This window comes from Coregonus clupeaformis, chromosome 35 (assembly GCF_020615455.1).
Source record: "Coregonus clupeaformis isolate EN_2021a chromosome 35, ASM2061545v1, whole genome shotgun sequence".
Taxonomy (NCBI): domain Eukaryota; kingdom Metazoa; phylum Chordata; class Actinopteri; order Salmoniformes; family Salmonidae; genus Coregonus; species Coregonus clupeaformis.
This window is the reverse complement of record NC_059226.1, coordinates 38736515-38750331: the sequence shown is the minus strand read 5'-3', so window position 1 is coordinate 38750331 and position 13817 is coordinate 38736515. Positions and strand designations below refer to the sequence as shown.

At 47.9% G+C, this 13817-nt stretch overlaps 2 protein-coding genes across 2 annotated transcripts in view; both read left to right on the top strand.

The window, feature by feature from the left end:
* Positions 1-1777, top strand: part of exoc1l (exocyst complex component 1 like) — a 1845-nt gene extending 68 nt beyond the window's left edge. Inside the window, exons 1-3 of the mRNA XM_041863441.2 lie at positions 1-141; positions 1010-1233; positions 1447-1777. The exon at positions 1-141 is cut by the window's left edge and continues 68 nt beyond it. Coding sequence (XP_041719375.1) covers positions 21-141; positions 1010-1233; positions 1447-1713 — 612 coding nt within the window. The 5' untranslated portion in view covers positions 1-20 and the 3' untranslated portion in view covers positions 1714-1777. The remainder of the gene's footprint in view (positions 142-1009; positions 1234-1446) is intronic.
* Positions 1778-2911: 1134 nt separating this feature from the next.
* LOC121551707 (structural maintenance of chromosomes protein 2-like) overlaps positions 2912-13817 on the top strand; it is a 29637-nt gene continuing 18731 nt past the window's right edge. Inside the window, exons 1-11 of the mRNA XM_045211082.1 lie at positions 2912-3251; positions 3465-3614; positions 4226-4348; positions 4612-4650; positions 5173-5283; positions 5558-5602; positions 6014-6115; positions 9866-9997; positions 10321-10470; positions 11968-12201; positions 12430-12589. Of these exons, the coding sequence (XP_045067017.1) occupies positions 3084-3251; positions 3465-3614; positions 4226-4348; positions 4612-4650; positions 5173-5283; positions 5558-5602; positions 6014-6115; positions 9866-9997; positions 10321-10470; positions 11968-12201; positions 12430-12589 (1414 nt within the window). The 5' untranslated portion in view covers positions 2912-3083. The remainder of the gene's footprint in view (positions 3252-3464; positions 3615-4225; positions 4349-4611; positions 4651-5172; positions 5284-5557; positions 5603-6013; positions 6116-9865; positions 9998-10320; positions 10471-11967; positions 12202-12429; positions 12590-13817) is intronic.

The following is a 13817-nucleotide window of genomic DNA, read 5'->3' as shown; positions in this document are numbered from 1 at the left end:
GTCCATCCCTGTGTGTTGCAATGTCGTCCCTACTGAAGAAGGAGATGCAGAGGATGCTGTTTAGACCCGAAGGACAGAAACTACAGATGTTTATAGAGATAGATGAAGCAACACCAGAAAGACATTTTCTCTGTGTCTACGGTAAAAATCAGCATCTTCTGTTTCAATTGTTTAATTTATTCTTCATTTATTTATTCAGTCATCTTGGTTTATTTTTCTTTTGTACGATTCTCTCCTTCCTTCCCTTTCTAAATGATGTTCTGTCTGTTCCCTGGTTTTTCTTCTGTTTTCTCTGTCCTTCTTTCCCTTTCTAAATGATGTTCTTCTGTTTTCTCTGTCCTTCTTTCCCTTTCTAAATGATGTTCTGTCTGTTCCCTGGTTTTCTTCTGTTTTCTCTGTCCTTCTTTCCCTTTCTAAATGATGTTCTGTCTGTTCCCTGGTTTTTCTTCAGTTTTCTCTGTTCTTTCTCTTTCCTCCCTGTCACAGAGACGATGACGTTTCTGCGCTATCTGTTTTAGGTGTACTTGTTCTTTTTAATGATTGATTGAAGGTCCCGTGTGGCTCAGTTGGTAGAGCATGGCGCTTGCAACGCCAGGGTTGTGGGTTCGATTCCCACGTGGGACCAGTACGAAAAGAAAGTGTGAAAATGTATGCACTCACTACTGTAAGAAGCTCTGGATAAGAGTGTCAAGTAAGATATTGATTGTTTTTTTCGAAGTCTGTTGATGATGAGGTTACTAGGGTCATATAACACACTAGATCTGCTATGTAAAATAGGCTTGAATAGTTTGGCTGTAGATACAGCCGGTGAACGTTACAAATAGAGGAGTGTTACTTCTACTGCTAATTGAATTTCCAATGCTGCATAACATTCAGTTGTCTTCGGAAAACAGCATCCCTTTGGAACAATGCATTTTTTCCCCCTATGGGAAAGCGACATTGGTTTTGCTTGGGAAAACTGCTCGACTTTTACCTTTCCAAAACGTCATTGTTGATCTCTGGTCCACAGTGACCAAGACCAAAGAGGTGCAGCTGAGTGTGGTGAGATCCCAGAAATCACACAATTCTGGATCAAAGAAGTCGCGGAATTCTCAGAAATCCCAGAATTCCGGATCGAATAAGAAGCTAAAGTCTCAGTTTTGCCTGAGTTCCTGCTTGATGAACTCCTACCTGAAGACGGAAGTCTGGCTCCTCCAGGACCTTACTCTGCTGGACGGGCGGGATCCGGACGTGGTAAGGAACATCGTTCTCCCATTTTCCACATCGCATTACATCAGTGTTTACATTTAAGTGTTGACTCTAGGGGCTGTCCTCACTGCATGGTGAACAGTTGTTCCATTGCAACATTTGCTGTGACACAGACACCCTCTGTATAATTATTCTTCGTCTTCTATTTCTAGTCCCCCTTTGATGACCTCACCTCACCTCTCTTCTTTCCTCCTATAGGACGACCCGTGTTTCCTGATGCACTTCTCCACTGTGCGCTCGGTGACAGCCTTCAGCTGCGGAGCCAAGTACTGCATGGCGCGGGTCCTGGTTGCCCTGAGCGACAAGCACTGCGGGCGACCTTTGACCCTAGTGAACTATGACCTGGCCTACATTAGCCCGTCGACTGTATATTTGAACAGAGGAGACTGCATGGTGCTGATGCAGATATGTTTCTACGCTGTTAACCTGGTGTGTCTGTCCTTGTGCCCTGTACCTCTGGACTGAGAGAGAGAGAGAGAGAGAGAGAGAGAGAGAGAGAGAGAGAGAGAGAGAGAGAGAGAGAGAGAGAGAGAGAGAGAGAGAGAGAGAGAGAGAGAGAGAGAGAGACTGTGTGGGTGTGTATGTGAGTGTTTGTGTGTGTGTGTGAATTATAGACTCTATCATGTATCAAGAATGCACCATTTAAAATGGATTGTCTTTCCAGATTTCTAAGTGTCTGTGTTGCGTGTACTTGTAAGGCTTTTGTATTTGTTCTGATTCTGAACTTCTGTTCCCTAAGCATGTGAAACGATTATAGCTAATAATCGGAATAAAATGTAACAACTTGCTGTTTGTCTTCTTATGTTGTCATTCCATCAGTTTTTCATAATTTTTCTCTTCCAAATATCTTCAATAGTTTGTGCAGCAGTAAAACACAATGGGTGGTCCTCTGTAGCTCAGCTGGTAGAGCACGGCGCTTGTAACGCCAAGGTAGTGGGTTCATTCCCGGGACCACCCATACACAAAAAATGTATGCACGCATGACTGTAAATCGCTTTGGATAAAAGCGTCTGCTAAACGGCATATTATTATTAACAAAGTCTGACCTCATGCGGCTATTTTCGATGACCAAATCAAAGACAGTACAGTATAAAGATAGGCAGAAAGTGCTTCTCCAATAGAAATCCCCGATCACACTAATAGGCGATGTCATGGCGACGTTGGCTAGCTAAAGACGTCATCGGGTCTAATGGTCGTCTCGCTCCAAACTGCGCATGTGCAAGCCGTCGCAAAGGCACTCCTTCGATATAAAGTAAGTTTTTGACGAAAATGAAAACGTATCAGTTTGTCACTTTCACGAGGATGTAGTAACGACATGTTCAACTACTTAAGACATTGGCTCTAATCTATCCCGTGCCTTTCGATTTCGAGAAGATTAACAACTAATCGTTCACTTCTCTTCTCAAACCCCGGCCTGGTCTGTTCGGTCTCTTTCGCGATGTTGCGCCTCTGTGTTTAGAAACTCTGTGACCAAATTGCCTGATCTAAAAAAAATATAAGAAAACACATTGTTCAATATTTACAGCTATTATTAAAATTCTACAAGACTTAAAAAAAAAAAAAAAAAGGTATCAAATAAGTAGGTATGATTGGGTATAAAATGGTTTTAAAAAAAGGTTTACAACAACATTTGTGCGATAGGCGCATGCGCAGGAGCAGAGAGCGGCAGCGTGCCTGGCGCCCAAATTCGAAAAGCAGAGGGGAAGCGTTTCTGTTGTTGACAGCACCACAACACTAGCTCTCCGGGTAGCCTGGTGGTTTTTTGAAACGTTATTACAATATATCGAAAAAAGGATTACATTGGAAATAGTTTTTGGGGAAAGGACAACGCAAAGATGCACATCAAATCTATTATCTTAGAAGGGTTCAAGTCCTACGCGCAGAGGACAGAAATCAACGGATTTGATCCGCTCTTCAACGCTATCACGGGACTCAACGGGAGTGGAAAATCCAACATTCTCGACTCGATATGCTTTCTATTGGGGATATCCAACTTGTCTCAGGTAATATGCTAGCTACTTATTCATTAATTCGCAGAGAAGTTGCAGTTTTAATCCAGTGAGCTAAATACATTTCCTTGAAGTTAGCTTGTTGAGTTAGCTAGCTAGCTAACGTTAACTTGATACCTACCGTGCCCACGTTCAATGAGGGTTACAGTAACGTTAGTAGAGAAGCTAGCTATCTGTACTTCCATCTGATCTTAACTTATCTTTCAGGTGCGAGCGGCCAATCTCCAGGATTTGGTGTACAAGAACGGTCAGGCCGGTATCACCAAAGCCACGGTGTCCATAACATTCGACAACTCCAACAAGAGCCAGAGTCCGCTTGGGTTCGAGACCCACGACGAAATCACGGTCACTAGACAGGTACGTTGTTCTCCCCCCTAGCCTCTATCCCTGTTTGTGGAAAGAGTCATGCTCCTGAGTAAAAACGTGTGCCCTGCACCAGCTGGTCCAAGCCAGGGGATACTACTAGCTAACTACAACTTCTATCGAGTGGTCTGATCGAACCTCTTATGTGGTAGCTACTGCGTTAGGTTAGGTCTGGTTTGAAAATAATCGTTGGTTCAAGTCCCAGCTCTGACTGTTCCCTTTCCCAAATCACTACACTAACTGTCCACTGACTTGATTTCTCAGATGTATCCTGTATTGTCACTAGCCACTCAAACTAGTAATGCTTTTCACTATGATGACGTCTCATGCTGTCTCCTGTTTTCTTTTTCTCTCACCTTAATCACTACACTGGTGTTGACTGCTTAAACACAGGATGATGATCCATTCAAACGGGTGCCTTTACTATAATAATGTATCTTACTTTGCCGTAGCCTCTTGTTCTACTCACAGGTGGTGAGTAGCTATTATTAGCCGATAGCCATTCAAACCGATGCCATTTACTGTAGAGGATGCTCTTAAAGTGTTACTATGATGATTTACTGTGATGGAGTGGAGTGTCACTTTGCCGTATCCTCCAATCCCAGGTGGTGATAGGTGGTAGGAACAAGTACCTGATCAACGGGGTGAATGCCAACAACACCAGGGTGCAGGATCTGTTCTGCTCTGTAGGACTCAACGTCAACAACCCCCACTTCCTCATCATGCAGGTAGGCGTTTGAACACCGGAAGTACCTGAGTTGTTGTGTTCATTAGCCGCACACCGTAGCAAATCGTTTTCGCGACGAACAAGAGTTTCTATTGGACAAATTCGGGTTCCGTTTGGTTTCTAGAGAATACGCCCCTGAATGTTGTTCCACTTGTTGATAAGGAGCTTCTACGTATAGGTCTAAGAGGAATCGAACTGTGGTGCCACAAGTTTTATAAATGACTTGAATATTTATTTTATATATTTCTCTTTACAATATTTCAGGGGAGAATCACAAAGGTTCTGAACATGAAACCGCCTGAGGTAAGTCTACACACACACACACACACACACACACACACACACACACACACACTGTTGAATCATGAAGTCTTGTAGCTTCTTGAAGCTTCCGTAGAGACACTCCACTCCACACACACCTCCTGGAGAAAGACGGACACACAAACATTCCTTTGCCCTCCTCTATAAAATCTCTCTAACCCTCCTGTCTCCTCTCTAACCCTCCTCTCTACTCCTCCTGTCTCCTCTCTAACCCTCCTCTCTACTCCTCCTATCTCCTCTCTAACCCTCCTCTCTACTCCTCCTATCTCCTCTCTAACCCTCCTCTCTACTCCTCCTGTCTCCTTTCTAACCCTCCTCTCTACTCGTCGTCTCTCCTCCATAAATCTCCTCTCTAACCCTCCTCTCTACTCCTCCTCTCTCCTCCATAAATCTCCTCTCTAACCCTCCTCTTTACTCCTCCTCTATAAATCTCCTCTCTAACCCTCCTCTCTACTCCTCCTCTCTCCATAAATCTCCTCTCTACTCCTCCTCTCTCCTCCATAGATCCTAGCCATGATCGAGGAGGCAGCAGGAACCAGGATGTATGAGTGTAAAAAGATTAGCGCCCAGAAAACCATCGAGAAGAAAGAAGCCAAACTCAAAGAGATACAGACGGTGCGGCCTGTGATAACTTAGCTCGGTGTTTCCTGGTCCTGGGGACCCAAAGGGGTGCACGGTTTAGTTTTTTTCTCTAGCAAACTAGGTTCAACTAATCAACTCTTCGTCACACCTTCAGTTGAATCTAGTGTGTTAGTGCTAGGACACAAAAATATATGCACCTCTTGGGGTCCCCAGGATTGGGAAATGGACATAGCTCTTACTATCAAAAACGGTGCCTTGGATATTGGTCAGATTGGACTAATTTTGTGTTTGGTTGTGTTGTGTTCAGATCCTTAATGAAGAGATCACTCCTACCATGGAGAAGCTGAAGGAGGTAGGAACTCACATTTTTAAGATATGTTTTGTAGAATAGGGGATCATCATGTCAGCTCAATACAAGACATTTCTATCTGGTTCGGCGATGTTGAGATCCTTGTCCCCTCATGAGTGTGGCCCTGGAATAAGCCCCCCCCACCACCAAGTAGACATTCCTTTCTTCCTCACTGTCCCTCCATCTATCCCACGTGGCTCAGTTGGTAGAGCATGGCACTTGTAACGCCAGGGTTGTGGGTTCGAATCCCACGGGGGATCAGTACGAATGAAAATGTTTGCACTCATTACTGTAAGTGGATAAGAGCGTCTGCTAAATGACTAAATGTAAATGTATTACCTACATAACCATCTTCTATTCTCTCTCCCTCCCTCCATCTCTCTCTCCCTCCCTCCATCCCTCCGTCCTCTGTAGGAGCGGTCTTCCTACCTGGAGTACCAGAAGTTGATGAGAGAGATAGAACACCTGAGTCGTCTGTACGTGGCCTGGTTGTTTGTCTGTGCAGAGGAGTCCAAGGTACTCACTCACTCTCACACACACACACTCACACACACGCACTCTCACACACTCACTCTCTCACTCACTCTCACCCACTCACTCACTCTCACACACTCACACTGAAGGTCCTGTGTTGAATATGACCTCATGTTTTATATGGTGTCTTCTCTTGTCATGTTGCTCTGCTGTCTTCTCTTGTCATGTTGCTCTGCTGTCTTCTCTTGTCACGTTGCTCTGGCCTCTTCTCTTGTCATGTTGCTCTGGCCTCTTCTCTTGTCACGTTGCTCTGGTGTCTTCTCTTGTCATGTTGCCCTGGTGTCTTCTCTTGTCACGTTGCTCTGCTGTCTTCTCTTGTCACGTTGCTCTGGTGTCTTCTCTTGTCACGTTGCCCTGGTGTCTTCTCTTGTCACGTTGCTCTGGTGTCTTCTCTTGTCACGTTGCTCTGGTGTCTTCTCTTGTCACGTTGCTCTGGTGTCTTCTCTTGTCACGTTGCTCTGCTGTCTTCTCTTGTCACGTTGCTCTGGTGTCTTCTCTTGTCACGTTGCCCTGGTGTCTTCTCTTGTCACGTTGCCCTGGTGTCTTCTCTTGTCACGTTGCTCTGGTGTCTTCTCTTGTCACGTTGCTCTGGTGTCTTCTCTTGTCACGTTGCCCTGGTGTCTTCTCTTGTCACGTTGCTCTGCTGTCTTCTCTTGTCACGTTGCTCTGGTGTCTTCTCTTGTCACGTTGCCCTGGTGTCTTCTCTTGTCACGTTGCTCTGGTGTCTTCTCTTGTCACGTTGCTCTGGTGTCTTCTCTTGTCACGTTGCCCTGGTGTCTTCTCTTGTCACGTTGCTCTGCTGTCTTCTCTTGTCACGTTGCTCTGGTGTCTTCTCTTGTCACGTTGCCCTGGTGTCTTCTCTTGTCACGTTGCCCTGGTGTCTTCTCTTGTCACGTTGCTCTGGTGTCTTCTCTTGTCACGTTGCCCTGGTGTCTTCTCTTGTCACGTTGCTCTGCTGTCTTCTCTTGTCACGTTGCTCTGGTGTCTTCTCTTGTCACGTTGCCCTGGTGTCTTCTCTTGTCACGTTGCTCTGCTGTCTTCTCTTGTCACGTTGCTCTGGTGTCTTCTCTTGTCACGTTGCCCTGGTGTCTTCTCTTGTCACGTTGCTCTGGTGTCTTCTCTTGTCACGTTGCCCTGGTGTCTTCTCTTGTCACGTTGCTCTGCTGTCTTCTCTTGTCACGTTGCTCTGGTGTCTTCTCTTGTCACGTTGCCCTGGTGTCTTCTCTTGTCACGTTGCTCTGGTGTCTTCTCTTGTCACGTTGCTCTGGTGTCTTCTCTTGTCATGTTGCCCTGGTGTCTTCTCTTGTCACGTTGCTCTGCTGTCTTCTCTTGTCACGTTGCTCTGGTGTCTTCTCTTGTCACGTTGCCCTGGTGTCTTCTCTTGTCACGTTGCCCTGGTGTCTTCTCTTGTCACGTTGCTCTGGTGTCTTCTCTTGTCATGTTGCCCTGGTGTCTTCTCTTGTCACGTTGCTCTGCTGTCTTCTCTTGTCACGTTGCTCTGGTGTCTTCTCTTGTCACGTTGCCCTGGTGTCTTCTCTTGTCACGTTGCTCTGCTGTCTTCTCTTGTCACGTTGCTCTGGTGTCTTCTCTTGTCACGTTGCCCTGGTGTCTTCTCTTGTCACGTTGCTCTGGTGTCTTCTCTTGTCATGTTGCTCTGCTGTCTTCTCTTGTCATGTTGCTCTGGCCTCTTCTCTTGTCACGTTGCTCTGCTGTCTTCTCTTGTCACGTTGCTCTGCTGTCTTCTCTTGTCACGTTGCTCTGCTGTCTTCTCTTGTCACGTTGCTCTGCTGTCTTCTCTTGTCACGTTGCTCTGCTGTCTTCTCTTGTCACGTTGCTCTGCTGTCTTCTCTTGTCACGTTGCTCTGGTGTCTTCTCTTGTCACGTTGCTCTGGTGTCTTCTCTTGTCACGTTGCTCTGGCCTCTTCTCTTGTCACGTTTCTCTGGCCTCTTCTCTTGTCACGTTGCTCTGGTGTCTTCTCTTGTCACGTTGCTCTGGTGTCTTCTCTTGTCACGTTGCTCTGGTGTCTTCTCTTGTCACGTTGCTCTGGTGTCTTCTCTTGTCACGTTGCTCTGGTGTCTTCTCTTGTCACGTTGCTCTGCTGTCTTCTCTTGTCACGTTGCTCTGGTGTCTTCTCTTGTCACGTTGCTCTGGTGTCTTCTCTTGTCACGTTGCCCGGGTGTCTTCTCTTGTCATGTTGCTCTGCTGTCTTCTCTTGTCACGTTGCCCTGGTGTCTTCTCTTGTCATGTTGCTCTGCTGTCTTCTCTTGTCACGTTGCTCTGGTGTCTTCTCTTGTCACGTTGCTCTGGTGTCTTCTCTTGTCACGTTGCCCTGGTGTCTTCTCTTGTCATGTTGCTCTGCTGTCTTCTCTTGTCACGTTGCTCTGGCCTCTTCTCTTGTCATGTTGCTCTGGCCTCTTCTCTTGTCACGTTGCTCTGGTGTCTTCTCTTGTCACGTTGCTCTGGTGTCTTCTCTTGTCACGTTGCCCTGGTGTCTTCTCTTGTCATGTTGCTCTGCTGTCTTCTCTTGTCATGTTGCTCTGGCCTCTTCTCTTGTCATGTTGCTCTGGCCTCTTCTCTTGTCACGTTGCTCTGGCCTCTTGTCTTGTCACGTTGCTCTGCTGTCTTCTCTTGTCACGTTGCTTTGATGTCTTCTCTTGTCACGTTGCTCTGCTGTCTTCTCTTGTCATGTTGCTCTGCTGTCTTCTCTTGTCACGTTGCTCTGCTGTCTTCTCTTGTCACGTTGCTCTGCTGTCTTCTCTTGTCACGTTGCTCTGCTGTCTTGTCTTGTCATGTTGCTCTGCTGTCTTCTCTTGTCACGTTGCTCTGCTGTCTTCTCTTGTCACGTTGCTCTGCTGTCTTCTCTTGTCACGTTGCTCTGCTGTCTTCTCTTGTCACGTTGCTCTGCTGTCTTCTCTTGTCACGTTGCTCTGCTGTCTTCTCTTGTCACGTTGCTCTGCTGTCTTCTCTTGTCACGTTGCTCTGCTGTCTTCTCTTGTCACGTTGCTCTGCTGTCTTCTCTTGTCACGTTGCTCTGCTGTCTTCTCTTGTCACGTTGCTCTGCTGTCTTCTCTTGTCACGTTGCTCTGCTGTCTTCTCTTGTCACGTTGCTCTGCTGTCTTCTCTTGTCACGTTGCTCTGCTGTCTTCTCTTGTCACGTTGCTCTGGCCTCTTCTCTTGTCACGTTTCTCTGGCCTCTTCTCTTGTCACGTTTCTCTGGCCTCTTCTCTTGTCACGTTGCTCTGCTGTCTTCTCTTGTCACGTTGCTCTGCTGTCTTCTCTTGTCACGTTGCTCTGCTGTCTTCTCTTGTCACGTTGCTCTGCTGTCTTCTCTTGTCATGTTGCTCTGCTGTCTTCTCTTGTCACGTTGCTCTGCTGTCTTCTCTTGTCATGTTGCTCTGCTGTCTTCTCTTGTCATGTTGCTCTGCTGTCTTCTCTTGTCATGTTGCTCTGCTGTCTTGTCACGTTGCTCTGCTGTCTTCTCTTGTCATGTTGCTCTGGGGTCTTGTCATGTTGCTCTGCTGTCTTCTCTTGTCATGTTGCTCTGCTGTCTTGTCTTGTCATGTTGCTCTGGGTTCTCCTTGTATGCCCAGCAATGTCCGTTGGGGATGAATAACAAAGTGAATTGAATGTAATTAAATAGAATGGAATGTGATTGAATTCACTGTAATTGGATTTGCAGGTGAAGTTTAATGGAATTGTTGTTAATAAAGTTTTCTTGATTTAAATCGCAGGTGAAGTCAGCGGAGGACCTAAAGGTAATGCAGGACTCCATCACTCAGCTGCAGGCCAACATGGCGGACAACGAACACAAGGTCCAGGAGCTCTCCGCTCAGATACAGGAACTGCAGAAGAAGAGGGACCAAGTAATGACATGCTATATTCAATTCAATACAACTTTATTAATCCACTCTGGGAGCGTTGGAGCAGAAACGTGTTGCAGATAACATAGCACATTGATGGGCACCACTTCTCTAATGTGAATGAAGAGTAATGGCAGTTCTATGTGACACATTTCTATCTGCAACTAATCAATCTCATTGGATGGACTGTTATATTTCTAACATTTAGCTTAGAGGTTATTACATATGACTATGTTCTGTGTGCCCTGACGTCTGTGTGCCCTGCCGTCTGTTTGCCCTGCCGTCTGTGTGCCCTGACGTCTATGTGTGTCTCTCCTGTCCCATAGGAGGTTGGTGGAGTGCTGAAGGGTTTAGAGGAGACTCTGTCTGAGGTCCAGAGGGTGGATGCTAAAGCCCAGAGTGCCGTGGACATGAAGAAACAGAACCTGAAAGACGAAACCAAGAAGAGGAAGGAACTGGTGAAGACCATGGAGGAGGTGAGAGGAGGAGGATAAAGAGAGAGGGTGTAGGGGTGGAGAGAGGGTGTAGGGGTGGAGAGAGGGTGTAGGGGTGGTGAGAGGGTGTATGGGGTGGAGAGAGGGTGTAGGGGGTGGAGAGAGGGTGTAGGGGGGTGGAGAGAGGGTGTAGGGGGTGGAGAGAGGGTGTATGGGGTGGAGAGAGGGTGTATGGGGGTGGAGAGAGGGTGTATGGGGGTGGAGAGAGGGTGTATGGGGTGGAGAGAGGGTGTATGGGGGTGGAGAGAGGGTGTAGTGGTGGAGAGAGGGTGTAGTGGGGTGGAGAGAGGGTGTAGTGGGGTGGAGAGAGGGTGTAGTGGGGGTGGAGAGAGGGTGTATGGGGGTGGAGAGAGGGTGTAGTGGTGGTGAGAGGGTGTAGTGGTGGTGAGAGGGTGTATGGGGTGGAGAGAGGGTGTAGTGGTGGTGAGAGGGTGTATGGGGTGGTGAGAGGGTGTATGGGGTGGTGAGAGGGTGTATGGGGTGGTGAGAGGGTGTATGGGGTGGAGAGAGGGTGTATGGGGTGGTGAGAGGGTGTATGGGGTGGTGAGAGGGTGTATGGGGTGGAGAGAGGGTGTAGTGGTGGTGAGAGGGTGTATGGGGTGGTGAGAGGGTGTAGTGGTGGTGAGAGGGTGTATGGGGTGGTGAGAGGGTGTAGTGGTGGTGAGAGGGTGTATGGGGTGGAGAGAGGGTGTATGGGGTGGAGAGAGGGTGTATGGGGGTGGAGAGAGGGTGTATGGGGTGGAGAGAGGGTGTAGGGGTGGAGAGAGGGTGTAGTGGTGGAGAGAGGGTGTATGAGGTGGAGAGAGGGTGTATGGGGTGGAGAGGGGGTGTAGTGGTGGTGAGAGGATGTATGGGGTGGAGAGAGGGTGTATGGGGTGGAGAGAGGGTGTATGGGGGTGGAGAGAGGGTGTATGGGGTGGTTGAGAGGGTGTATGGGGTGGTTGAGAGGGTGTATGGGGTGGTTGAGAGGGTGTATGGGGTGGAGAGAGGGTGTATGGGGTGGTGAGAGGGTGTATGGGGTGGTGAGAGGGTGTATGGGGTGGTGAGAGGGTGTATGGGGTGGTGAGAGGGTGTAGGGGGGGAGAGAGGGTGTAGGGGGAGAGAGGGTGTATGGGGTGGAGAGAGGGTGTATGGGGTGGAGAGAGGGTGTATGGGGGTGGTGAGAGGGTGTATGGGGTGGCGAGAGGGTGTAGGGGTGGAGAGAGGGTGTAGGGGGTGGAGAGAGGTTGGTGAGAGGTGTATGGGGTGGTGAGAGGGTGTAGGGGTGGAGAGAGGGAGAGATGGAGAAAAGCAGACAGTCTGAAATATGAAGATAATAGGTTGTTACAACTACAACCACTTTCCCCTTTTCTCTCTCTCAATTCAATTCAATTTAATGCCTTTATTGGCAGGGAAACATATGTTTACATGGCCAAAATAAGTTAAATAGATAATCTCTCGGTCTCTCTCGCTCTCTGTCTGTCTGTGTTTCCCCCCCAGGATAAGAAGATGCTAGTGGTTAAGGAAGGAGAGGTATCTAAGGCAGCAGAGAAGCTGTCTGCCCTACAGGAGGAAGGTCAGAAGGATAGCGCCGCCCTAGAGGCCGCACAGTGTCACTTCAAGGCTGTGTCCGCAGGGCTGTCCACCAATGAGGACGGAGAAGAGGCCACGCTCGCTGGACAGATGATGACCTGCAAGAACGACATGAGTAAAGCTGACACTGAGGCCAAACAGGTGAGCGAATGATTGATTTGTAATAAAACATATTTGAAACAGAGAATTGATTGATTTGTAAGAACGATCTGAGTAAAGCTGACACAGGCCCAACAGGTGACCTCTGACCTACGACCTTCAAAGAATGTAAACTGAATTGAGGAGGATGGCCTCAATAAAAGTGTTTCCTGCTGTGTTGGATGAGTATCTGTAAGACTTGACTCTCTTTCTGTTGGTTGTTCTCCTCAGGCCCAGATGAAGCTGAAACATGCCCAGCAGGAGCTGAAGGCCAAGCAGACAGAGGTGAAGAAGATGGACTCTGGTTACCAGAAAGACCAGGAGGCCTTCAACACCGTCAAGAAGAACAAGGAGAAACTAGAGGCTGATATGGGGAAACTACAGTACCAAGGTAGAGGAGGGAGAAACTAGAGGCTGATATGGGGAAACTACAGTACCAAGGTAGAGGAGGGAGAAACTAGAGGCTGATATGGGGAAACTACAGTACCAAGGTAGAGGAGGAGGAGGGAGAAACTAGAGGCTGATATGGGGAAACTACAGTACCAAGGTAGAGGAGGGAGAAACTAGAGGCTGATATGGGGAAACTACAGTACCAAGGTAGAGGAGGGGAGAAAACTAGAGGCTGATATGGGGAAACTACAGTACCAAGGTAGAGGAGGGAGAAACTAGAGGCTGATATGGGGAAACTACAGTACCAAGGTAGAGGAGGAGGAGGGAGAAACTAGAGGCTGATATGGGGAAACTACAGTACCAAGGTAGAGGGGGAGGAGGGAGAAACTAGAGGCTGATATGGGGAAACTACAGTACCAAGGTAGAGGAGGGAGAAACTAGAGGCTGATATGGGGAAACTACAGTACCAAGGTAGAGGAGGAGGAGGAGAAACTAGAGGCTGATATGGGGAAACTACAGTACCAAGGTAGAGGAGGGAGAAACTAGAGGCTGATATGGGGAAACTACAGTACCAAGGTAGAGGGGGGAGAAACTAGAGGCTGATATGGGGAAACTACAGTACCAAGGTAGAGGAGGAGGGAGAAACTAGAGGCTGATATGGGGAAACTACAGTACCAAGGTAGAGGAGGAGGAGGAGAAACTAGAGGCTGATATGGGGAAACTACAGTACCAAGGTAGAGGAGGGAGAAACTAGAGGCTGATATGGGGAAACTACAGTACCAAGGTAGAGGGGGAGGAGGGAGAAACTAGAGGCTGATATGGGGAAACTACAGTACCAAGGTAGAGGGGAGGAGGGAGAAACTAGAGGCTGATATGGGGAAACTACAGTACCAAGGTAGAGGAGGAGGGGAGAAACTAGAGGCTGATATGGGGAAACTACAGTACCAAGGTAGAGGAGGAGGGAGAAACTAGAGGCTGATATGGGGAAACTACAGTACCAAGGTAGAGGAGGAGGAGGGAGAAACTAGAGGCTGATATGGGGAAACTACAGTACCAAGGTAGAGGAGGAGGGAGAAACTAGAGGCTGATATGGGGAAACTACAGTACCAAGGTAGAGGGGGGAGAAACTAGAGGCTGATATGGGGAAACTACAGTACCAAGGTAGAGGAGGGGAGAAACTAGAGGCTGATATGGGGAAACTACAGTACCAAGGTAGAGGAGGAGGAGGG